The sequence below is a fragment of the Felis catus genome, chromosome D4, assembly GCF_018350175.1.
Source record: "Felis catus isolate Fca126 chromosome D4, F.catus_Fca126_mat1.0, whole genome shotgun sequence".
Taxonomy (NCBI): domain Eukaryota; kingdom Metazoa; phylum Chordata; class Mammalia; order Carnivora; family Felidae; genus Felis; species Felis catus.
The window spans coordinates 32,153,683-32,181,416 of record NC_058380.1 but is presented as its reverse complement, the minus strand read 5'-3'; the positions used below and the strand labels follow the sequence as shown (position 1 = coordinate 32,181,416).

At 35.8% G+C, this 27,734-nt stretch overlaps 1 protein-coding gene across 1 annotated transcript in view; it reads right to left on the bottom strand.

The window, feature by feature from the left end:
* Positions 1-27,734, bottom strand: part of UHRF2 (ubiquitin like with PHD and ring finger domains 2) — a 79,347-nt gene that overhangs the window by 19,660 nt on the left and 31,953 nt on the right. The window contains exons 4-8 of the mRNA XM_003995480.6: positions 22,773-22,991; positions 10,932-11,041; positions 7,267-7,453; positions 2,901-3,024; positions 2,499-2,606 (exon numbers count right to left, since the gene is read on the bottom strand). Coding sequence (XP_003995529.1) covers positions 2,499-2,606; positions 2,901-3,024; positions 7,267-7,453; positions 10,932-11,041; positions 22,773-22,991 — 748 coding nt within the window. The remainder of the gene's footprint in view (positions 1-2,498; positions 2,607-2,900; positions 3,025-7,266; positions 7,454-10,931; positions 11,042-22,772; positions 22,992-27,734) is intronic.

Here is a 27,734-nt window from a genome sequence, read left to right as displayed (position 1 = left end):
GTAACTTATTTTTCTTCCCTTCCTCTATGTTCTTCTGTTTCTCAAATTCCACGTATGAATGAAAATCATATGATACCTATTTCTGACTGACTTATTTCACTTAGCATAATACCCTCCAGTTCCATCCATATTGTTGCAAATGGCAAGATTTCATTCTTTTAAATTGCTGAGTAGTATTCTAGTGTGTGTGTGTGTATGTGTGTATGTGTATGTGTGTGTGTGTGTGTTTGTGTGTGTATATATATATACACACATACATACATACACCACATCTTCTTAATCCATTCATCAGTTGATTTGGGCTCTTTCCATAATTTGGCTATTGTTGATAGCACTATTATAAACATTGGGGTACATGTGCCCTTATGAATCAGCACTCTTGTACCCTCAGGATAAATTGCTAGTAGAGCTACTGCTGAGTCGCAGGGTACTTCTATTTTTAATTTTTTGAGGAACCTCCACACTGTTTTCCAGAGTGACTGCACCAGTTTGCATTCCGACCAACAGAGCAAGAAAGTTCCCCTTTCTCTATATCCTTGCCAACATCTGTTGCTGTCTGAGTTGTTAAATTTAGCCACTCTAACTGGTATGAGGTGGTATCTCAATGTGGTTTTGGTTTGTATTTCCCTCATGATGAGTGATGTTGAGCATCTTTCATGTGTCTGTTGGCCACCTGGATGTCTTCTTTGGAAAAGGGTCTATTCATGTCTTCTGCCCATTTCTTCACTGGATAATTTCTTTTTTGGGTGCTGAGTTTGGTAAGTTCTTTATAGATTTTGGATACTAACCCTTTAACTGATGTGTCATTTAAAAATATCTTTTCCCATTCTGTTGCTTGCCTTTTACTTTTGTTGACTGTGTCCCTTGCTGTGTAGAAGCTTTTTATCTTGATGAGGTCTCAACAGTTCATTTTTTGCTTTTATTTCCCTTGCCTCCGGAGACATGTCAAGTAAGAAGTTGCTATGGCTGAGGTCAAAGAGGTTGCTGCCTGTTTTCTCTTCTAGGATTTTGATGGTTTCCTGTCTCACATTTAAATCTTTCATCCATTTTTAATTTATGTTTGTGTGTGGTGTAAGAAAGTGGTCCAGTTTCATTCTTCTGCATGTTCCCAGCCTTAACTCTTATCTTCTCCAGCTTCTCCTTCATAGAGCAAATGTTTGAACCAAAACTACTCAATGTTACCCAAACATGCTACCCAATTCGTCAGTTTAATCATGCTATTCTACTACAATGGCCTACTGCTTCTCCCCATAGATCTTCAATTTTGGCTCACTAAAACAGCGTTACTTTGTGTTCCTCAAATTCCCTGGACGGTGCACAGTGGGGCAGGGAAAGACACACATTAGAAGCCAGTGAGAAGCTAATAAAAGCCTCAGAACCTGAGTGTAAGCCTTGAAAACACCAGGTACTTCAGAAGATGGGACCACCTGATTCTCAACCTCATCAATCCTGATGACAATAAATCTTTTCTGATTCTTCCCCACTTCCTAAATGGCAAATCCATTCTTCTAACTGCTCAGGCTAACAACTGCAAATGCATCTGAGACAGTATTAATGGGGGCTTTTAAAGTTTGGGAATGAATTAGTGACAGGTATATAAAAAAAGAATGAAGCAAACAAAAACCCAAGGCAATTAAAAATATGCTAAGTGTACTTTTTATTGTATTTATATTATATTGTATTTATTTGTAGTATTTTTTACTGTATTTAAAGATTTGAGTCATACTATACAACATGCATATGTATTTAGCCAAAATTGTAATATAACCATTGCAAACATGGGAAGACACACAGTGTGTTAAACTTAATGCTCATCAACCATAGAAAGAAGTTAATAAAACTAAAATACAAAGACAAAAGCAGTATAAACATGCTACTTAGAAATAAGGAGGTAAATCTAGAAGAAACAGCTAAAACTTCAAAGTGGTGGTGCCTGAGAAACAGAAAATGAGGACAAAAAACTTTTAAAATCTCTATAATGATAAAATTACCTTTATAATAAAGAAATTAGAAATGAATACAACAGGAAAAGATGTGACAAGTGATTTTATCATTGAATCACCTGGCACTTCCTTTGACCAACAACTTAACATTCATTCCGGAGGATAAACTACAAACAAAACACCCGGAATGAGCTTTCTTGGACTTCAATAACATTAAATGAGAAGTTACCACAAATTTTAAAGAAAGAAACCCCTAATATTTCAAATATTAAATTCTCAGCAAGAAAAATTCTCTAGAAAGTTTAATAATGTTAACTATCATATCTAGAAAACAGTAAAAATGATTAAAAAAAGCACAGCTGATGCCTAATTCCATGATGTATGGACCTGTTAAACTATGTGGAAGAGTCTACCCATCCTATAGAGAATCTTTCATTGTAACAACTGAATGCCATGCGATACAACCTAGATTAGCCCACTTATAATCAATAGATACTGACACTGCTACAATTTTTTACAACTTTACCCTTTCAACAAAGTCAATTTAAAACATACCTGAACTCTAAATCTCCATGTTGACCCAACAGGAATCCCAGGAATAGGTCCATAATGATTAGAAGGAACAATAGTACATTCTCTAGTGCGACCAACACAGGCCATCCCCTACAAGTTATAGAACAAATTGTTTGACAAATTGGTTATGTCAACCCTTAAAGCCAAATCTTAAAGTCAAATAAAATGAGAACAAAACAGAAACCTAACTGCATAATTAATACATAATTTATATGATTTAATTAACACATAATTAAGTTATAGCAAATAAACAATAAAATTATTTAATATTTCTGATACGGCAAACGTAATTTATGTCACTACTACTGTTGGTATCAAACAGTTATAACTTGCATTACAGTTAAAACATTATAGCTAAGAAGGAAAGATGACTTTCTTCCTTACCCTGCCCCAGTCTCTCCGGCTTTCAGTACTAGCTGATGGCATCTTAGCTTTCTTTTTACTCATCTTGAGTCTTTCACCAGCCTTTACAACTTCACTGGAATCAGTTTTACAGGAAGGACAATACCTTTAAAAGAGAAAGGAATTTTAATATACCATATTAAAGCCAGTAACAGAATGGCCTTTCTAGGTCAGAAAATGTTTTAAGATGTAATACTTGGTGTATAATATAGATGTTCAGCTGGCATTTTAGTATTAAACTTTTCAAAATATTTATATGGTTAAGGTAGCAGAAAAAAAACCCTTATCATTCCTTTAAAGAATGTGAAAGATTATAATATCATAGAATCTCAAATTCAGTTCAAAAGCCAGAGCTGTCCAATTCAAATGGCAGCATGCGCTCTGATCTTATCACTAACCTGGAGAATGGAATTTACTCATTTGAAGTTCCTATTATTAAAACAAAAGTAGCAAGAATAGATGATCCTAGACAGTTCAACTATACAACTGATACATCTTCCCATCCAAATTAGTTATTAGAACTCTCCAACTCAAAACGTATAGTCTATCACAGCAAATATAGAGGATTCAAGGATGCTTGTTTATGTTAATTAGCCTTATCCCTAGCTCTTTTTAATTCTCTATACTTGTTTTTTCTTTAGCCTATTTGTAGTTGGTTACCCTACTATAACTTATATATCATTATAAGCTACCTTAAATCATTTCTAAAGAGCAAAGTATAAATAAATATGTCTATAGAATCAGATGGGGCTATTCCTATGTCAGCAAGAAATGGAAACTTGAGGAATACCCTAACAAAGATCAACTGGCCTCTCCCTGCATTAATTAATCTTAAATGTGCCTATACTTTCCATTTCATAATTATCCATATGGTCTATAGGGAAAAAAAGACACCGATGCCCACCAGTTAATTCTAATTGCCTAATTATGAGATATCTTGTTTAGTACTACAGGAAAGAAAAATGTAAGTCAGTCACTGATTCTGAGAAAATCAGTTAAGTTGTGATATACAGATGCAAAATCAAGGCAAAAATTAAAATGTAGAAGTCAACAGATAATACCAAGTAGAATCCCTTCTAACTGAGAAATCAGGAGGTTTCCCAAAATTAATTTTACCTGATGTGCTAACTTTTAAAACTAATTTTATCAGAGATCTTAGGGGCAAAGCAGGTACTATTTCTCATGAGAAAATGAGTTCAGAGGTGAAATGATTTGGAGACATAGAAAAGATGGTCAAACCTTCATTCCTTCATCAGGTTTGCTCAGAACCTCCTATGTCAGGCACTATTTTGATACTGGGGATAAATGTGATCAAAATGTTTGTACAGAGTAGTTAAGGAAAACTAGTACATATAATGAAACAATTTCAGGAAGTGACAAGTTCTATAAAGGAAATACATCAGGGTTATGTGGATGTTAAGACTGATTAAACATGGCACGTATCTTTAGATAGAGTAGTTTCTGAAGTGATATTCCAGCTGAGACCAAAGGAGTCAGTTGGTCTCCTTTGAGAAGAAGCCAGGGAAGGCATTCCGGGCAAAAAGACATTAAGTATAAAAGTCCCGAGGCATAAGAAGGAGTGGTATGCCTTGAAAAACATGAAGGTTGGGAAGCTGAAGTTTAGGTCAACTCTGAACTGCACAGAGATAAGCAATGAGGTTATAGAACAGGCAGGGGTCAGGTCATTGATGGCATTGGGCTTAGTTTTATTCTAAGTGCAAAAGGAAGACACTAGGGGGCTTTGAACAGATTCGGACTTAGTAAGATCATTCTGCTGCTATGGGAGAAAGGACACCTGGTAAGCATTGTGAAAGCAAGGACACAAGTTGGGTGTTTGTTATACAGTTCAGGGAAGAGATGTTGGTTTGGACTGAAGGGTGAGAGTGGAGAAAGATTATGCAGGACTGACAAGATCTGCTCATGTATAATTGGATGTGGACTATGTAAGGAGGGCAAAGAGAGAATCAAAGATGAAGTTTAGCTTTTAAGCCTGAGCAAGTAGACAGGATGACTGTAGTATTTACTGAGGACTGAGGGAGGAGGAAGGTTTTAGGGGGTATGTTTATGGAAATCAAGATCTCCAGCTGGACTACTTTTGTGATACTTGTCAAGTAAGCAATTGAATGAATACAGGAATACAGAGTCCAGGGAAGATTAGCTATGAAGATATCAAAAATTTAGAACCATTAGCTTCATATTTAAAGTCTCATGATAGGATAAGGTCATCTAGGGAGCAAGCATGAAGAACGAAAAGCAAGTGAATAGTGCTCTGGAAAACTCCAAAATCTGGTAGATATGAGAAAACCAACAAGAGATTAAGAAGGAAAGGCCAGTGGAGTAGGATGAAAATTAGGTCATATGGTATCATAAAATCTATAAAGACAGAGAGCTGATAAGTGTAAGTAAGAGAGGGCTTAGACAGGACCAATGGATTTGGCAACACGGAATGTGTCTGTGAGCCTAACTTAAACAAATATAGTGGAGTTGTGAGACGGAAAGTCCAATTGGAGAGCTGAAGTATGAACAGGAGGAGAGGAAATGGAAATTACCAATGCAGACAGTTCTTGAGAAGCTTTGCCATAAAGGAAGCAAAGAAATGGGATCAAGGGAAGGGTGTGTGTGTGTGACTGAATAGATTATAGGATACTGAGAATAACCCAGCAATGGCAATCTGGGAGAGGAATTCACCGTAGGAATGAAGTTCCTGAAAAGGCAAAGGGATACGGAACTGTGTGTGAGAGCAGACAGAAGGGTTCGCATTTTAGAGAAGCAGGAACATACTGTCCACAGAAACAAAAGGGAAGAAAAATATATGAGATTTTAGAGGAAATATGTTTACAGATGGTAAAATTCAGGCTGTGACCACGCAAGGCAGAGGAAGGGGGTGAAAGGAAGAAGTTACATCCCTTCCCTCCACCCACCCTTACAGCGTCTGTGGTAATACAGTAACAACCCTCCCAACAGATGGGGATAGGCCAAAGGGAAGAAAACAATCTATTCTTTACAGTAACACCAGCTACCCAATTGTAATGTTATTACAAGCACACTTCATTTTATTGCACTTTGCAGATACTGTGTGGTTTTTTATTTTTTACAAACAGAAGCTTTGTGGCAACACCGCATCGAGCAAGTCTATTGGTGTGATTTTTCCAATAGCATTTGCTCACTTTCTGTCTCTGTGTCACATTTGGGTAATTCTCACAATATTTCAAACTTTTTCAATATTATTATGTTGTCAGGGTGATCTGTGATCAGTGATTAAGACCTGCTGAAAACTCAGATGATGGCTAGCATTTTTAGCAATAAAGTATTTTGCACACTTAATAGGCTACAGCATCATGTGTAAACATAAATTTTATATGCACTGAGAAACAAAAAAGCTCATCTGACTTGCCTTATTGTGATATTTACTTTACCAGACTGTTCTGGAACCTGTACTATCTCTGAGGAATGCCCGTACTTCTGAGTATGTCATTCCTTAACTTAACCCTCCACGCCAGCAATAGTCCAAAGCTTAAGAAGAAAAAACTTATTATGACATGAAAAAGTTCATTATTACTTTGAGCATGTTCTTCCCAGTCTCTTTTCTAATGATTTTGTTTTGTAGCTAAGACTACTTAGCAGAGATTTTGGCTGGTATATTTAACCTTAGTGCCTGGTTCCACTTATTAACCTCATAGGATTAAATACAATAATCCATGTAAAACACTTTGTTAGCATCTAGCATATATTAAGCACTTAAATAACTATTAAGTACTATAACAGGCACATCTAAAATAGCTGAGGGATAGAGAGGCCACCCAAAAAGGCTTCCCAGATGGAATCACAGTTAAGTGAAAACCTGAAGGATAAATATCCTAAAGTTAAGCAAAGACGAATAGGTTTCAAAGAGAAAATGTGTCAAGTATAAAAACCCAGAGGAGAGAAAGAACTGGACTTACTTAAGGAGCTGAAAGATATTTAATCTGGCTAGACTGTAGAGTATTTGGGAAAATGAAGAGGAAAATGGTAAGAAATGCACCTGGAGAAATCAACTAAAAAAATATTGTGCAAGGCCTTGCACGGCAACATAAAACCTGAGAAGCAAAGGAATTAACACAATCAGATTTGCATTTTTGAAAGAACACAGACTCCATATTAGAGGAAGGACTGCAAGGATTAAAAACAGCTAGAGACTGGTTCACAAGCTGTGATAATCAAAGTTATCAATGCCAATAAACCACTGGCTATAAAATTTTAAGTGCTTTAATACACATTACATATCTTAAGAAATCTTTTTGTGGTTTAAATACATATTTCACATTCAATTCTTAACACAGTAATAACAAAAAAACCCTGATAATCATACCAGTATTCCTCTTCAGGGACCTTATCCAAAGGTGGATTCAGGCAGTAAATATGATAGGCCATGTTACATTCATCACACAGAAGCTGCATGTTGGGTTCCTGTTTCCCACCACATATATGACAGGAGCAAGAACGGCACTTCTTACTTGGATCTCCACCACAAATATCACACTCAGGATCATTTTTCCCTAGTAAGAACAAAATTATAACAAGCTCAGTCTTAAAATAATTTTTATTATCTATGAATCTTATAAAGAAAACCGCATGAAAATAGATAGCATACAGCTTTTCTTAATGAACAGAAAAAAATCACAAAGAATAATCAAGTGTGGGACTTTAAGAATAAATGCCTGAGCTTCATTCTATACTTACCAAAATTACAGGGATAAAGCACAGGCACAGCAGGCATCACTACCTGCAACCATGGGGATAATGTATACTTTTGCCTTAAAAATTTGTATTGGCTAGCTGGAAGTTCCCCAAATGTCCAGGGGCAATACAGTGAACTCACCAGGGCATCATAAGGTATCTTTAACTTTCAAGGAAAGACCATGAGGGAAGGGGAGGGGAGAAAATAGTTGCAAACAGAGAGGGAGGGAGGCAAACCACAAGAGACTCTTAAATACAGAGAACAAACTGAGGGTGGATGGGGTGGGGGAGTAGGGGAGAGGGGAAAATGGGTGATGGGCATGGAAAAGGACACTTGTTGGGATGTGCACTGGGTGTTGTATGTAAGCCAATTTGACAATGATATTCATAATAAAAAAATAAATTTCAAGGGAATACTACATTCTGTTAAAGTCGTTTGGATCTAGCTACTTAATAAGTGGAACTATTAAATACCATGTACTCTGCAGACCCAAACCTTTCCTTGAATATGCTAAAGTAGGAAGGGGAGGGCTGTTAAGAGTTAGCAAGCCCATTCTGGTTCTCATTCAAGTTATGCCCCCAACATACTTTTTAACATAATAGAAATAGCATTTCTTTATTTGTCTTTAAAATTTATTTGAGAAAGAGAGCACATGCACGCATGAGCCAGGGAAGGGCAGAGGGAGAGGGAGAGAGAATCCCAAGCAGGCTCCATAGTCAGCGTAGAGCTGATGTTACAAATGTTGAGACCATAACCTGAGTCAAAATCAAGAGTTGGACGTTTAACCGACTAAAACACCCAGGCACCCCTAGAAATAGCATTTCTAACCCAGTTGATTTTTTATCTTATTTGCCAATTGGTTCAGAACTCTGGCAACCTACTAAAATCCAAACACCTTCTACCCAACTGTTCCCTTGAAATTTTAAAATATACAGTATATATACTAAAAAATCTTTATGTTCACAATACCAAAAATTAAAATGTCAAGAGAAATGGTTGGGAAGATTTTATGAAAACTAAGGTAAATTTATATAAAATTCAAAAAGGACTACAGAATTTTTTTTTTTAATGTTTATTAATCTTTGAGAGAGAGAGAGAGAGAGAGAGAGAGAGAGAGAGAGAGAGAGAGAAAACACAAGTGAGGGCAGAAGAGAGAGGACAGAGGATCTGAAAGCAAGCTCCATGCTGAGAGCAGCCAGCTTGATGCAGGGCTTAAATTCACGAACCTGTGAGATCATGACCTGAGCCACCCAGGCACCCACTGCAGAATTTTGCAGATGAATTATGTAGATAGAGGAAGAGGTCTAGGATGATATACATAGTTTGACTGATTACTTCTTGGGAGTTCTGTTTTTAAATTAATATTGTTTTATATTTTGAATTTCTGACAAATATACACAACATATTTGTGAGGAAAATTACCATATCAGAACTGATCTAGCAATATAAGGGAAATGGGAAACCATATCTGAAAAATAAGAGAGGGGGAAGAGAAAAGGCACTGATTTCAGCACTATCTTTCTAACTGGTGACTGCCTTATTTTATTTTATTTTATTTTATTTTATTTTATTTTATTTTATTTTATTTTAGAGAAAGAGAGTGCAAGTGAAGGAAGTGGAGGAAGGGAGGGAGGGAGGGAGGGAGGGGGAGAGAGAGAGAGGGAAAGAGAAAGAGGGAGGGAGGGAGAGAGAATGAATCTTAAACAGGCTTCACAATATGGGGCTCAATCTCACGATCCTGAGAATCATGATCTGAGCTGAAATCAAGAGTTGATTTCGACTCTATTGTTGCTAATGAATGGCAGATTACAATTTTGTTTTACTTTCACTAAGGGAGCTATGACAACATACAAGTAATGGATGCATGACAGACCTAAAAACATGCCTTTGGCATGCTTAGATTTTTGGTATGAAGAGTGATATGATCAGTGGCAGTCTGGCTGTGGCTCTGAAATGATTTCTTCACATACAAGTTGTAGCTATAATGTGAGTAGCATTAGGCAGAGAAGAGATATATGGAGAATGAGAGGGAACAGAATACATGCAGAGGTACTGAGAATAGAAAGATGACAAAAACCTTATCTATCTTGGTTTTGCACTGTTTTACTGAGAATGACTAAGTTATATTAAAGAGGTTTACTCAAATTACTCAAGTTACCTGTAATCCTAGGATATAACCACACAAGTACTCCTACAGAGTACACCTAAAGGTTCTTTTAAAAAAAAAAAAATTATGTGTATTTATTTTTGAGAGACAGACAGACAGACAGACCATGAGCAAGGGAGGGGCCAGAGAGGGAGAGACAGAATCTGAAGCAGCTCCAGCTGTCAGCACAGAGCCTGACAGAGTACTGCTAAAGGTTCTTAATTCAAATCTAGATACATCAACATTGCAGTCTCAAAAAATGAGAATGGCTTAGACTGGTAACATGAAAGTCTATTTACTGATCTGTTAAAGGTCTTGTCTTGCTGTAATCTTGCACAATTGTGGTAAGAAGAGGTTAGGCAGAACATTTTAGTCTGCCTAAAAACTTTATTTTTCTAAAATATACTAGAAATTGGGGGCACCTGGCTCAGTAGATACAGCATTCAACTCTTGATCTCAGGGTTGTAAGTTTGAGCCCCACGTTAGGTGTAGAGATTAGATTACTTAAATCTTAAAAAACAAACAAAAAATACTAGACATTGACATGTGGCATAAAGCCAATAAATTGCTTCCCACAAAAAATTCAGAATTAAGAAAGTATGAAACAGTAATCTATTTGGAAAGATAGCAATTCAATCATGAATTAAAAGACCTAAAATCTTGCCCAACCTTTGTTACCAACCAGCTGTATGATATTAAGCAAATACAATATGCACAGTGAAAAGGTAGGGCTACATCCTAATATTCTCATGATTATTTAAACCTCATTTATTACCTCCCAGAAATTCAAAGTTTAACCATCATTACTGTCAGGCTCTACTCATATGAAAATAAGTCTCATTATTAAAAATCAATCTAGGTAGCCACAAAATTACTGAAATGTTATTTGGACAGATTTATAATAAACGAAACAAGAAAATGGCAATAAAATGCCAAGGTGAGAAAAAAAATTTGTTTTTTTAAAAACAAATCTTATCATTTGAGAAAAATTCACTAAACTAGAAAGGATCTTAGATCAAAACTATGGTCATGAAAATAAATTTGTATGATCTGCAGCAGCTTTAGACTTTCTCGAAAGTTATTACCTGGGTGGTTAAAATACCAATCAAGTACAATATATGTAATCTAAATCCATAAGAAAAATTCATACTTAAAAACTTTCCATCTGCCAGTGAGAGGGGATGTGCTCCAGGTTTCTCGATCTTAAAGATTTCATTTACGAATCTTATCTGGCAGTCATTTAATTTTCCTTCAGAACCCCTGTTTAAAAAAAGAAGAAAAGTTAACTTCTGCCAGCAAAATCTAAATCATATACAAATAATTAAGAGTCATTTAGGAAACCCACTGAACTCTGTCTATTTACAAATTGGGACTATAGCTATTCCAATCACTTTGAGCTTTCCAATGGCAGGAAAAGTCAAATAGTGACTAGTTACTATTCAAAACTAAGTGTAACTTTAGTGTAATATTAGGAAAAAAATTTATAGACTTCACCTAGATTATCTAGGAACAAGACAGTTTTCTTATAAATTAAATACTAGATAAAATGATACTCTATCAATCAAAATAAAAGATTTAAATATATTTCCAGTAAATACAGTAAGTTTCTGGGTAAAAAGTTGACCTCTTATTAAAAAGAAAAGTCCTTCAGATACCAGGCCATACTCCTCACAGACACAGTTTATACCTGTTTGCATAAGTTTCTTCAAACTTTCTGGCTGTGACTATGGATTTATATGTGGATTTCTCCTTTTAACATGTCAACTTTGGTTTATATTTTTGAAGTTTTGTTATTGGGTACACAGAGATTTAGGATTCTTAAACTGTCATAAAATGGCTCTGTATCTCTGTAACGCATTCTATATCAAAAGTGTACTTTTTTTGGTTAGAATTTGCTTGGTAACTTTTTCTATTCTTTCACCTTTTAAAACTTTTAATGTCAAATATTCACAAATGCAGAAAACTGCATAGACAAATGTGTAGTATAGCCAATTATAAGGTATACATTCTTGCAGTCATCAATCATGACAGGAAATAGAACTGTTTACCTCAGAAGCACTTGACATGCTCCCTCCCAATCTCATTATTCCCTTTCAAGTTTTATTTACCTTAATTTTCTTAGTCTTATCACCTATCTGCCTAAGCATATGATATATATAGTTCTACCTGTGCTTTAAAGATTCTAACCTATCAATTTCCATGCAATCTTTTTCTTGCTTACAATTTGTTGAAGAACTGCTATCATTTGTCCTAGTTTCCCCGCAGACTTGATTTTGATATGTGCATTCCCAAAGTGTAATTTAAATAGGTTTTTTTCCCATCATTTGTATTTCTAGTAAGTTAATAGTTGGATCCAGAGTAGAGGTAAAAAAACCCTAGTCTGCTGCCTATTTTTATAAATAAAGTTCTACTGGAAAAACTACTCATTTATGCATTCTCTATAGTTCATTTCGTACTATAGTGGCAGAATAGTTGAGACCACTTGGCCACCAATGGTTAAAGCTACCATCTGGCCCTTTGCACAAAACAATGGCCAACCCTTGCATTTAGAAATGCTTAATCAAATCCAGTTCATTTTTTGGTAAAACTGTTAATAGTTCTTGGAAGTGGTATACCAGGAAGCAGGAATCACTGCAGGTTATTTTGAAAGATGAACATCATAACTGTTATTCTCAAAACAGCTTGCTGAACTAGTTTTATTATTTCAGTGTGCTTGGGTTCATCACATATGCTACAGTTACCCTCTCCTACCTCTTGTACGGCTGCTGATACCACAGAGGTCTCATAGCTATCAGTTATTTATCCCACCAACTATTTTGGTGTTTGTAGGGGATACCACAATTCCCTGAATGGTTATAAATGTTGCCCATGACTTTCGGGTTAGATATTTTAGTTGTTCTATGTTTGTATAAGAATATCTAGGGAGATTAAAAATCTATGCTGTTGTCATCTTTCTAGAATTTCATCTATCCTTGTAATTTCAACTTGTGTGACTTCATATTTAAGGAGTCTTTCTTATAAGCAGCATATGGGTTTTGTTTTTATCTCCTCTGTTGATCTTTAATATTTAGCTCACATATAGTTAATATAATGGCTGACATATCTGGGTTTGTTTCTACCATTTTACTATATGTTTTCTATTTTCTCTACCTTTTTGTTTCTTTTACTCTTCTTGATTGCTTTCTTTTGAATTATTCTAATAATTATTCCATTTTACCCTATTTGTTAATATTTTAATATTTAATTATGTATGAAAATATTTCTTTAATGTGGTGGCTCTTAGAGAATATACCAGGTAAAAATCAATCTTTTAAGTTCTCACTACTTCTCTGATCGTATAAGAATTTCATAGCTTCATTTACCAACTTCCATCTTTTGTGGTTGTCATGCATTTTATTTTACACATATTTTAAACTTCACTATTATTGTGTGTTGTGAATAGTTTATTTGAACTTACTCATACAGTTACCCTTCCTATGTTTTTTCTTTCCTGTATTTCATGTCTCTTTAGTATTTCTTTTAGTGTAGTATGTTGGTATTGGATTCTTAGGGTTTTTTTTTTTATTTTTTTTTTCAACGTTTTATTTATTTTTGGGACAGAGAGAGACAGAGCATGAACGGGGGAGGGGCAGAGAGAGAGGGAGACACAGAATCGGAAACAGGCTCCAGGCTCTGAGCCATCAGCCCAGAGCCTGACGCGGGGCTCGAACTCACGGACCGCGAGATCGTGACCTGGCTGAAGTTGGATGCTTCACCGACTGCGCCACCCAGGCGTCCCGGTTGTTTTTTTTTTTTTTTAATGTCTTTTTTTTTTCCTAGGATTTTTTTAAAAATTTATTTTAAAATTTACATTCAAGTTAGTTAGCATATAGTGCAATAATGATTTCAGGAGTAGAATCCAGTGATTCATCCACTATATATAACACCCAGTGCTCATCCCAACAAGTGTCTCCTTAATGCCCCTTGTCATTTAGCCCACCCCCCCACCCCCAATCCCTCCAGCAACCCTGTTTGTTCTCTGTATTTAAGAATCTTTTATGTTTTGTCCCCCTCCCTGTTTTTATATTATTTTTGCTTCCCTTCCCCTATGTTCATCTGTTTTGTATCTTGAAGTCCTCATATGCGTAAAGTCGTATGATATTTGTCTTTCTCTGACTAATTTCACTTAGGATAATATACTCTAGTTCATCCATGTTGTTGCAAATGGCAAGATTTCATTCTTTTTGATTGCTGAGTAATATGTACCACATCTTCTTTATCCATTCATCTGTCAATGGACACTTGTACTCTTCATATTTTGGCTATTGTCGGCAGTGCTGCTATAAACCTTGGGGTGGCATGTGCTCCTCTGAAACAGCACACCTGTATCCTTTGGATAAATACATAGTAGTGCGATTGCTGGGTCGTAGAGTAGTTCTATTTTTAATTTTTTGAGGAACCTCCATCTGTTTTCCAGAACGGCTGCACCATTTTGCATTCCCACCAGCAGTGCAAAAGGGTTTGGATTCTTAGGTTTGGTTTGATAACATCTTTATCTTGCTTCATTTTTGTAATCTATTTTCATTAGAAATGTATTTCTAACATTTTTTATCAGTGTTCTCATATGTTGTTCCATTGTGTTCTAGCTTACATCGGTTTCTGATGAAAACTCAGCTCATATTCGTTTTTATCTTTAGTTTTCAGCAGCATTATTGCAATATGCCACAGTGTGTTCTTTGTATTTATCCTGGTTAGGGTTCACAGGGCTTCAATTTGGACTATCTTCTCCCATTTCTGGAAATTCTAGTTATTAGTTTTTCAAATATTGTTTTCACCCTTCTCTTCTTTGGGAACAACAAACAGATGTAATGCATACCTTTTGCCAGGTCCCATGTGTCCGACAGTCTTTTCTGTGTTGTTTCTCATAATTTTTTTCCATGTTTCAGTTTTGATATTTTTCACTGACTTGCCTATCACTACTCCTATTTTCTGCTATTAAGCCAATCTAATGAAGTCTTAGTTTCAGATACTGTATTTTTCAGTTCTAGAGTAATTATCTTATAGATTCCCACTGATTTTTTTATAGATTCCAATTCTCAGTTGAAATTCTCCATCTTCATTTATTTTCTTGAGCATATTAATCATAATTATTCTAAAATCCTGTTTGATAACCTGAATTATCAGTATCACCTATGGGTCCATTTTTATTATTGATTTTTCTTCTGGTTTTTGATTATGTGGCCCTATCTTTTGGTAGCATACTTTTGGTTCCATAGCAAGATAAATATAAAGAAAATACAATCGCATATTGCAATAATGCTGCTGAAAACTAAAGATAAAAACAAAAGGAATATGAGCCAAGTTTCATCAGAAACAATATAAGCTAGAACATAATGGAACAGCATCTGAAAACACAGACAAAAAATTTCTCAACTTAGAAATACAGTTCTAATGAAAACATATTATAAAAAATGAAGCCGAGATAAAGATGTTATCAAACCAAACAAAAATATTCAACAATATAAGTATAAAACATTAGAGGAGGCTTTAGACCAATCTTCCTCGTGCTGGGAAGATACTGTGGTGATTTAACATTTTATTCAGCAACTATGCTGAGGCAAGGCCTGTTTACAAAATGTAGTCTACATATTTGTCTTAGCCATCCAGTTTTCAACTAAGAGCCTTTTGTATACTCTGTGGGATCATTTCACCCAGTGATCACAAAATCTGTTTGCCTTTGAAGACTACTGAAAACTCCACTGTGCTTTTTACTTACATTTTTAGCCTCCTGCCCAGCAAAACCCCAGTATTTAGCAAAAGTCATGTGAGGAAAACAGACCATATGCGTGAAACATCCCCAACATCTGCCAAAACCTCAGTCTCCACCCTGCCCCCAGCTGCTTTCAACTAGATCTGCTCTACATCCATAATTATTAGCAAGGGTTCCCAGGGCAAAAAGCAACTACAAAAACCAACTGCTTTCTAAGGTTCTTCCCATTCCAGAGTCATAGGCTCTGGTAGTTCTCCTTACCTCTCTGCTGTCATTAACATAACAGATGATAATGTTATTTGAGCTGGCTCTTCTAGTTTAGGTAAAAATGCTAATCTACTGCCAGCTATTCCATCCTACCTGGAAACAGAAACCTTCCATGTACTTCATTAGGTGGTACAATAAATATCACAAAAACAGATTCAAAACTAGAATCACCTTTTCATTTATCTATCATTTCAGTTGAAGGCTTACCATACCGATTTCCTCTGAACAAAACTGATGAAGCCAAAACTGAATCTAATAAACCACCAATTATAAAATACATTATTTTATGTACTACCAAAAAAGAACTGGCCTGCAATGGGGTAGTCTAAGAAGAACTCCCAAAGTTAGGACTCTAAATGGAAGACAACTATAAGGCACACTATTTTATGACATCATAAAAAAGAAAAAATTTTGAGATGAGACGTCTGAGAAACACCCTCAAATAAAGCTAGGACACCAAACGGCTCTTCTCACAGTTTAAGATAAATGGTAAATAAACCACCTAGCAGGTAGAGATAAAAAATAAACATGACTATTTCAATGTTATCAGTGGGTATAAGGAGAAAAAGTATCCCAGGAACTGAACCACAAGGTAGGATTCATGCAGGTTTGTAGATGCAAACTCAAACTCAATCTCTTAAAGAACCCAACTTTGGTCCAATAGCAAGATATTTTAATTTGAGATGGTAAAATAAAGAAAACCGTTAATCTCCAATTCTATGAAATACTCTATTTACTTAATATTCATTATAACTAATGCCTAGAACAGGGCCTGGCACACAGTAGCCAACAAAAGTCAAGGCACTAACATTTCAGTGGTATGACAGGCAGAATAATGGGTGCCAAAGATATCTATGCCCTAAGTACGGGAACAGGTAAATATTATACTACATGGCAAAAGAGAATTTTGTAGACATGATGAAGTTAATTACCTTGAAATAGGATTAACCAGGTAGGCCCAAGGTAATTACAGGGGAACTTAAAAGTAGAAGAGGGAAGTGAGTCAGAGATATGCAACGTTAAAATGGGAGAAGTAGGCCATGGGCCAAGGCATTGGGAGGCCTGTAAAATCTGGAAAAGGCAAGAAAACAGATTCTCCCTTAGATTCTCCAAAAAGTGACACATCTCTGCTGACACTTTTAGTCCAGTGAAATCCATATAAGACTTCTGACTTACAGAACTATAAAATGGTAAGTTTTACTATTTAAGCCATTAATTTTATGAATTTGTTGCAGCAACAACAGGAAACTACTACAAGTAGGGCAAGAGAGAGAAATCTCAGGTGATAATACCACAAAGAAAGCGTAAGGAAACAATTCAATGCCCTGCATGTACATATGTAATGTTATACAACATTAAAGGCTTCTTTTGAAGTGATGTCTGAACAAACAACCAAGACAAGACACAGAACAAGCCAAATAAGGATATGCATGGAGCAGACCAGGCAGAGGAACGGCAAATGGCAAGGGCTCTGAAGCAGAAGCATGTTTATATGATTAAGCACCACAAAGAGGCCAATATGGTTAAAATACAGTAAACTTTGATTTATAACTTGATATGGACACCAAAATTGTAGTGTGTAAGAATGGTACAATAATAAGAATATCATTAAAGAGATGTGATGATAAACGAGTTGGATAAAATTTAGTCAGTAAAAAGCCCTAGAAAAAGGACACTGAAAATAAAGTACATCCATAGCTTACTTTAGCTTTAGATAAAGGATTTTCTTCCTATAGGATTCAAATTCTACTTTTTTGTCTTTAAAGGCTAAGTTTTTGTTAAAAAAAATTTGAGAGAGAGCGCACATGCGCACATGAGTGGAGGAGGGGCAGGGGAGGGGTATAGGGGTAGGGAGAGAGAGAATCCCAAGCAGGCTCAGTGCTGTCAGGGCACAAGCCTATCTCTGGGCTCAATCTTACAAACTCTGAGATCAGGACCTGAGCCAAAACCAAGTGTTGGACACTTAACGGTCTGAGCCACCCAGGTGCCCCTCAAATTCTACTTATAGATATCTAAACTAATATAACTTCATGTGGTATTAAGTGAATATGCATCACAATAGAAACTGAACAAAGTATTTTGAAAAATGGACTTAAAACTCCTAAACTTTTGTTCTGAATTTTTTTCAAAGCTAAAATATAAACAGAAAATGATAAGCTAAAAATAGAATTTGATCGCTAGACAGTTTAAGCATATTCACTTTTTAGTAGTCACAGATTAAAAATAGAAACAAGCATGAACTTTAACTCCGAGTTCCCTTATCAAATATCCAAGGCAGATTAAAAATCATGTCCTATATTTACTACTTCCTTTGCACCTTCAATACAATAGAGAGTATCCAAGCTGAAGTTTAAATAAAACTTAGATAAAATCTAGTTCCTTAAAAAAAAAAAATTCTATTTCAAGAAGTAGAAAATCTGGATTGCCCTATGATCATTATAGAAATTAACCAATTATAAAAATCCTTCCCACAAAGAAGGCTTTAGTGAGAAGTTATACCATTCAAGAAAAGGAAACAAAACTCCACCATAAGATAAAGAATATTCTCATTATTTTATAAAATCTGAATAATTTGTAAAGGACAGTTAAATAGGAAAACTAACATGCAAATTTTAGTCATTAACACAATGCAAAAATCCCACACAAAGTATCCACAAAATACTTATGTCAAACACTATAGATATTGGTGAGATTTTGAAAGTTTTTTTTATAGAGATAAAGGAGAAAAAAGATGCCTGCTATCATTACTTCCTTTCAACAACATACTAAATGCAGTTGGTGAATAAAAGAAATCAAAAGACAAAAATGTCATAATTCACACATGATGATTATAATAATAAAGATTCCCAAAAAAATCGACATGTAAATTAAAACTAATAAATCTAGGGGCGCCTGGGTGGCGCAGTCAGTTAAGCGTCCGACTTCAGCCAGGTCACGATCTCACGGTCCGTGAGTTCGAGCCCCGCCTCAGGCTCTGGGCTGATGGCTCGGAGCCTGGAGCCTGTTTCTGATTCTGTGTCTCCCTCTCTCTCTGCCCCTCCCCCGTTCATGCTCTGTCTCTCTTTGTCCCAAAAATAAATAAACATTGAAAAAAAAAATTTAGAAAAAAAAAAAAAACTAATCTAGTAAGGCTACTAGATCCAAGATCAAAGGTTACTTGTATACCACTAATAAAGGAAAATGAAATAAAAATACCATTTACAGGAATAACAAGTAGTACCTGAAGTTAAATAAGGATAACAGACACCCATATAAGATCAGATCTCTGGACAGCATTAAATCAGGATCTACCATATAATTGCCAACATTCAATTATTTTGAACCTACAAAGACATTTTATGTGGTTCAACCTAATAAAAACATGAGAAAAACAAAGACCTAAATAAATGGAGAACAGGCACATTCATGGATTAGAGTCAACACAATACGTATTAAATTCCCAATGGTTTTTATGTTTAAATTATCAAGATGACTTGGAAAACTCAAATAAAAGCACACAGACCTAAGAAAATAGAGAACTACTGAAGAGCAAGGTAGGAAGCCCTGTTGTATCATATCATTAAAGTGTGGAACTGCTATCAGGACACACAACATAGACCCATGGTATAGAACAGACATCAGATGGATGCATCAAATATAGTCACTTGATATGAGGGGATACTGAAATCAGTGAGGGAAAAGTGGGTTTTATTTTAGCCTCTCTCCCTCAAAAATGGGCTATTTTTTTTAATTGTCAAAAAAAAATTTTTTTCATTACTGATAGAGAGAGAGAACAAGCAGAGGAGGGGCAGAGAGAGAGGGAGACACAGGATCTGAAGCAGGCTCTGAGCTGTCAGCAGAGCTCAAACTCACAAACGGTGAGATCATGACCTAAGCTAAAGTCAGATGCCCAACTGACTGAGCCACCCAGACACCCCTTCATTTTTTTTTAATGTTTATTCATTTTTTGAGAGACAGAATGCAAGTGGGGGAGGGGCAGAGAGAGGGAGACAGAATCCAAAGCAGGTTACAGGCTCTGAGCTGTCAGCACAGAACCCCATGCAGGGCTCGAACCCACAAACTGTAAGATCATGTCCTGAGCTGAAGTCAGACACCCAACCAACTGAGCCGCCCAGGTGCCCCCCAAAATGGGTTTTTTAATAAATGATGCGAGGAAAAATGATTATCCATATATATCAAGGTAAGTCAAACTCTCACACTGTACACAAAAACCTACTTCAAATGGATTAAAGGCCTACTAAAGAAAGATAAAACCACAAAGCTGCTTAAAATAATAATGCATTCTGGGCAGAAAAAGTTTTTCCCCTGCCAATGCCATGTTTTATTGAGATGTAATTGACATATACTGTGTAACTATACACCATAATGATTTGATAGATACATATACTGACAAATGATTACCACAAAAAGTTAACTTCCATCACCTCAGATAGTTTTAAGGTTAAGAATATTATTCATAACATGAACAAAGCTATAAAAGATATTTTCTCTACACATAACTGAAATGGCCAAGCCCCCCAATTAGAACTCCTAAAAAATTAGTAATATAAAAAAAATCAGTAATACAGACTACCTAATAACAGACTGCCTAGTAACAACAAAACATTTATGTTTGGAACAGAGTCCTCACAAAAGATATCTAAATTGACAATAAACATAAGGTTATCAATCTCCTTAGTAGTCAAGGAAATACAAATCAAAACCATAATGATATACTATTTTATTCTACACCCACCTGATTAGCAAAAATTCAAGTCTAAAAAAATTAAGTGTGGATGAGAATGCAGAGCAATGAGACCTCTAATACTGCTGTAGAAGTGTAATGTGATACAGCCCCTTAAATATTTGGTCCTACCTATTAAAGATGTACAGGTTTTACAATCCAGCAATTCTACTTCTAGACAAGATGCGTCCCACAGAAATTAATGCACATAAGCACCAGAACACAGGGATAATGTCACAAACAGCAAAGTTTGGAACAGCTCCAAACTATCAACGTCAGAACACATTTATACCTTCATTCTGATTTTTTATCCACTCTTTCTAGTAATGAGAAAAGACTTTTAAACATGGGGAAAAAAAAATTCTATCCACAAGCCACATACCACACTGGCTCCTTTTTGGCTCTCATGTTCCTAACACATCTAGTAAGGGCGCCTGGGTGGCTCAGTCAGTTAAGTGTCTGACTTTGGCTCAGGTCATGATCTCATGATTTGTGGGTTTGAGCCCTGCGTCGGGTTCTGTGCTGAATGCTTCCTCAGAGCTTGGAGCCTGCTTCAGATTCTGTGTCTCCCACTCTCTCTGCCCCTCCCCTGCTCATGCTCTCACTGCCTCTCAAAAATAAGTAAATGTAATAAAATAAATTTTAAATAAAAATTTTTTTAAATGACAGAACATAACGTGTTACAGGACAGCATGTTGCACTACTGGGAGAGGCATCACATAATTGTTCTAATTGTTTGCCTATCTATAATTTCCACTCAATTGTAGTTCTAGTCCCTAAAGCCAGGGTGCTCCACTCTAACTGTACTTCAGAATCACTAAGGGAAAACTTTTTAAATAGTGAGCTGGTTTTTTTTTTTTTTTTTTTTTTTTTACTCTATACTATGAGTACTGTTACCTCTTCCTATTACGTATACATGCTGTTTTTGTACTTCCTGTACTCAAGTACATTATAAGGCTCCCTATATAACCAATTTATATAGATGCCTTTTCTTTTTCTTCATGATTTATATCCTTATCAGAATTTCAAGCTGCTTGGAAGTCTGTGAGTTACATCTTTACCTGGAAGTGTGATTCTGTTTGTAGAAAGTTCAGAAACCATTTTCTAAAGTGTAAGTTATTATCAGCACCTCACATTATTTTTCTTTATTGTAAGAGTCAGCAAACTTTTTCATCAAGAGTCAGAAAGTAAGTACTTTAGATTTTGCAAGCCAGGGAGTCTTATATTTTCAGTACACATTACTGTAATGGTATGCATTGCAATCATTGAACAATGTTTTTCAAAACAAAAACAGCCATAGATCATGTGCATATGGATAGGCATTCCAAGAACTATTTTCCTAAAATCAGGTAGCCAGTAGGCTATAGTTTATAGACTCCTACTTTGTATTACTAACCATAAGCAGATGCTTAACCTCAGATTTGTTACAAGATAGAACACAGCCATTATATTTAACATATAAATTATTATCTATCCAATATATATTATATATAATAATTCTGTTAATCAGAATTTGACAAGCATTAGTGTGGCTGCTTCATATATAAATACATACATATTTATACACACACACACACACACACACACGCACAACTGCCAGGGTCATTCTAGAATCCCCACTGCTCAACAAAAATGTTCTTCTAAGAATTCATTCTACAAAAAAAGCAGAGCACAAAATACATAATCCAAGATTGTTTACTTAAACATTATAAGAACTAGAAACAGTTTAAGAGACTTTTCAAAAAGTAAATTAGTGAATTAATGATGGAAATAGCGGTTAAGTAATTTGGCATTTTGGGTGACGTTTTACATTTTGAATTCTCGTTAAGCTTGTTAAATTCTGTAAACTTAAGAAAATTACTATGAAGGAAAATTTCAGCTAGTCTTACAAGTACTGCAGATAGCTGATTAGGCTGATAGTCACTGCTACTACATCAACATACATCCTCTGTGAGGTAAGCAAGGATTTCTCTAATACTCAGTTATTTCCAAGATGCTTTCAAATAGTATCTCCAGTCTTAAAGCAGTGATAGACATTTAAGGGCCATTCTTATAAAAAAAAAAAAAAAAAAAAAAAAAAGGAAAGAAAAAAAATCTCAAGAATTTGTATAAAATAGTTCTCTTTTAGTATGTAAATTTTTATCTTTCATAGATTACATCTTTTTTTTACTGAGGAACATGTGAGTAATACCTAAGAATTACATTCCTTGATTACTTCAGTAATTATAGGGTATCAGTGTAGAGCATCTTACCCTAAGATAATATTCACACGAAGTTCTTTTTTGGTTCTTGAGATGGTCTTCAGTGCAGTAATTTCTGCATCAAACCAAAATCCTCTGTTACTAGGATTTTCTACAGAGTAATTAACCATTACCACATCACCAATATTTAGTTCATTCCATTTCAAATTCGTTCTAGCTCGTGGTCGAAGATCCTTGACATTTATTTCTACAGTACCACTTTCTGGATATCTGAGGAGAGAAAAAGAGAAGAATCACATAAGAATGTTGCTTATGGGGGGGCCTGGGTGGTTCGTCAGTTAAGCGTCAGACTTGGGCTCAGGTCATGATCTCACAGTTCGTGGGTTCAAGCTCCACGTCAGGCTCTGTGCTGAGAGCTCAGAGCCTGGAGCCTGCTACAGATTCTGTCTCCCTCTCTCTGCCCCTCCCCACTCACACTCTGTCTCTCCCTTGCTCTCAAAAATAAATAAAAAAACATTAAAAACATTAAACAAAAAAAAAAAAAGAATGATGCTTATGATTACTACCAAAGACGAAAACTATATGCAACATATAAAGAATCAAATCATTCTTAATTTAACTTAAATGACATCTTTTCATGATTTTAATTGCCACAATAAAGTTCTTCCTAAAATTTTAGTAAGACATTCTTTGCTAGCTTGAGGGGTGCGGGTAGGGGTAGGTAAAAAACACAAGTTCTTCTTATTCCATTTTTTTAACCTAAACTCAAGAATTACTTTAACAGTGGATGCCTGGGTGGCTCAGTCAGTTAAGTGTCTGACTTTGGCTCAGGTCATGATCTCACGGTTTGTGAGTTTGAGCCCTGCCTTAGGCTCTGTGCTGAGAACTCACAGCCTGGAGCCTGTTTCAGATTCTGTCTCTGTCTCTGTCTCTCTGTCCCTCCTCCACTCATGCTCTGTGTGTGTCTCTCTCTCAAAAATAAATGTTAAAAAAAAATTACTTTAACGGGACTAGATGTGGACCTCTTCCTGAACTTGAAATCAGTTTGAGATCTGTTGTTTGCTTTACACAACTTAGCACATTTCAATAGCCTCCATTTTTCCAGGAAGAGAGAGGTAAAATTCTAGTTCGTACATGTAGCCATGTAGTCTAGTAATGGCAAAAAAAAAAAAAGAAAAAGAAACTTGTATATATCAGAGAGTGGAACTGTGCGAAATAATTCTAGCAGAATCTTGATTTTGTGCTTCTAATGGTAAGCTTAACATAAAAAACAAAACTGATCTGAACCTAAAGCTTTAGAAGTTTTCTAACTTTTCAGTCCTAACTTCTGGTATCAACAAGGCCAAAGACAGCAATGTAACAGTCTGTAGTGGTTTCTATAAAATTAAGACCGGCTGCCCCTATGTATTGCTGGGGAGTAGGGGGCAAAGAAATGAGTAATGTCTGGTTCCTACTCCTGTAAAGCTCAGTCTTTTGGGTAAGCCAAACTACTGTAATATAATGGTGTTTCTCAAAGTATGATCAACAGAATCAACATCATCTGGGAATATGCTACAAATGCAAATTCTTGGGCTCTACTTTGGATCTAATGAGTCAGATAATCTGGGAATAAGGCCTAGCAATTGATTTCACAAATCCTCTTAGTAACTGAAAAGCATGCTCGAGTCTGATAACCTAGTGTGCTCTAAGAATACAAGAATAAGTAGCATAGCCTACTGTGACAATATTAAGAAGGTAGAAACTAAGAGTAAAGACCATTAACCCTTAACCAACTGAGTGGCCTGCTCAAAATGTAAGTGGGTCTGAAATTGGAAGCATCTCTAGCAGAAAGCCTTGGTTCTTCTGAAGAAACCAAGTACTATGAAAGCCTATGACTCTCACAGTATATTTAACTCATTTAGAGTAAATGGGTATTAATTCTAGGTGGGATCTTTAGTTAATCATCCAAAAATCTCAGGATTAGCAAAGGGCCTCAAAGTGGATCTCGTCTATTTACCTTCTTATTGCCTTAATTCCCTTCTACCACAAGCCTTCCAAAAAATCACGTAACCTCTGCTTGGACTGTCATGAGAGGGCAGTTTTTTGTTGTTGTTTTTTCAAATTTATTTGAGAGAGTGCAAGCAGGGGAGGCACAGAAAGAGAATCCCAAGCAGGCCCTGCACCTTCAGTGTGAAGCCTGATACAGGGCTCTAACCTGTGAATAGTGAGGTCACGGCCTGAGCTGAAACCAAGAGACCACTGCTTCACTGACCAAGCCACCCAGGTGCCCCAAGGGGGTAAATTTTAACCCTAAGAAAAGCCATTCTATCTTCACATAGCTCTGACATAAAAAGGAGAACATACTTGATACTGGATCCAACATAAGCTTTGGAACTCATTCTATGCCCCAATTCCATGAAGGAATCCATATACTCTATCCACAGAAGACTTAATATTTGATGGTCTCAATGTCCCCACCACCCTCAATCTTCTCTTCTAAGTAAAAATATCTTCAACTTACAGAAAAAGGTTTTGAGTCCTTTATCATCCCGGTGTCTTCACTGGCTGAGTTTAAATTCCCATTTTAGCTTCCTGCTATTGGGACTCCCTGGGAAAATTCTGTACCCTTACTAACACTCTGTCATGTTTAAAATGTAGCTTAATGATAACTAACTGTACGTCATGTGGTTGTTTTGAGAACTAAAATGAGAAGACTTGTAAAGTGCTTAAATTAGTACATAATAGGCTAAGTAAATGTTAGTTAAGATATTGTTATTATCCCACAGAAATAATCATAAAGAAAGAAACTGACAATTACAACGTCAGGTTTATGGTTCTGCTCTTCTATTTCAATCCCATTTTTTAATGGTCAAATCTTGGGGCATCTGAGTGGCTCAGTCAGTTAAGCGTCAGACTCTGGCTCAGGTCATGATCTCATGGTTCATGAGTTCAAGCCCCGTGTTGGGCTCCGTGCAAACAGCCCAGAGCCTGGAGCCTGCTTTGGATTCTGTGTGTCTCTCTCTCTGCCCTCCCCTGCTTGTGCTCTGTCTCTCTCTCTCAAAAATAAACAAACATTTAAAAAAGTTTTAATGGTCAAATGTAAATTTAGAAGTCTCTAATACTTGGGGCTTATACACTCATGTTGTTTCACAATGGTTTGGTCACAAAAATAACCAACATTTCTCCTAACCTGTAAAATAAAGTTAAACTAGATTTTTTTAAGGACTTCTCTAATTTTGAAGTTTGTGAACTTGTTTCCTGCTTCAATATTCTTAAGACCATATAAGAATAGAAAACTATTCTTTTAGATGAGATTCCTTTTTCAGCTGTAATGTGAAAATTATACTTTGACATCATGACATTATCATGTATCTCTGTAAGTTTAATACAGGAAGAAAGCATATTTCAATGGCAAAACAATTCTCCATTTGCCTAAGTTTGTCAAAAGTAGATACTAAGGAAATATTTTAAAGTAGAAAACTTGACCAAAGTTTCAAATTTGTATATAAAATCATGTTTATCAGAGACAAGGCAAAATAAATCATCCCATACACCACAGCAAGGGAATATAAGCTATATTTGCCAGGGAATAAATTTGTACAATTTCGTAACAGAATTATACATACATATACTCTATGTGTATATACTACTAGTCTATAGAAGGTAAGTCATGAAAATTAAGTATACTTCTTCTAATTCCAGCCACAAAAAGATGCTAAGTCAATGCTGTGTATAAACACAAACATGGAAGGGGCACATAAAACTACCCTTACCAAAATCAAGAGCATGCCAAACACTCAAATATTATTACTATTTACCTGAGCATCTTCATCTACAGACAGAGTAAACAGAATGGGAACACATAAACTCTACTATAATCCCAATTTTCTTCAGACTCACATATCCAACTACATTTCTAACAGATATCTCAGAAGCACTTCAAATTCAAGGCAACCAAGATGGAATTTCCCATCCTATAATCTGATGTTTGGTATTCTCTGAGCAAACTATTCATATTCCCAGAAACTCAGGAATTACCCCGATTCCTCTTATAATGCCTTCATCCAGTTAATAAGTCCTCCTTATGCTATACCTTTGACACTACTTTAATGTAATTGTACCTCCTTAGTGAAGACCTGCATTTCTCTAAGACTATTGTCAAAGCCCAACATAGCTCCCTGTCTTTATGATCATACCTCAAAATATTTTGTGAAGTTTGATAATGGTCTGTTCACAGGTTGAGGGAAAACAAGTATTCTCAAACATTGCTGATGGGAATACAAAGTAGTATTGTCCCCTTGTAAAGAGAAATTTAGCAATAACCAGCAAAATTGCCTATGTTTACCTTTTGATCCAGAATTCTACTTCTAGGAATCCATCCCAAACATAGATAACAAAAATCCTTGTGAAAGGACACATTGGTGGACGCCCTGGTGGCTCAGTCAGTTGAGCATCTGACTTTGGCTCAGGTCATGATCTCATGGTTTGAGTCTGAGCCCTACATCAGGCTCTCTGCAGTCAGTGCAGAGCCTGCTTTGGATCCTCTGTCCCCTCTATCTCTGCCCCTCCACCATTCCCACTCTTTCAGAAATAAACATTAAAAAGAAAAAAGGACACATACACAAGCCTATTTATATATGTACTATCTATAATAGCAAGACTAGAAACAATCAAATGTCCATAGTAGAAAACCACTTGAAATAACATGATACAATTACATAACGGAATATTATGTTCCTATAAAAAGGAACAGAATTGTCTACAGTGAAATAATATATATGGAGAGCTCTATGGTAACTTAAAAAAAAAAAGCAAGATGCAAACAAGTTTATAGTGTGCTACTTTATACCTAATAAGTGTGTGGAAATACAAACATAAAAATACACTTGTATACATATAAAAATAGATGTGAGTGTATGTATGTGTATATATATGCATATATGTTTATTTTGAAACAGAAGGATAAACCAAAACTAATAAACATAGTTACTATAAAAAGAGGTAAGAAATAGAAGAAACTGGGATAGACACTTC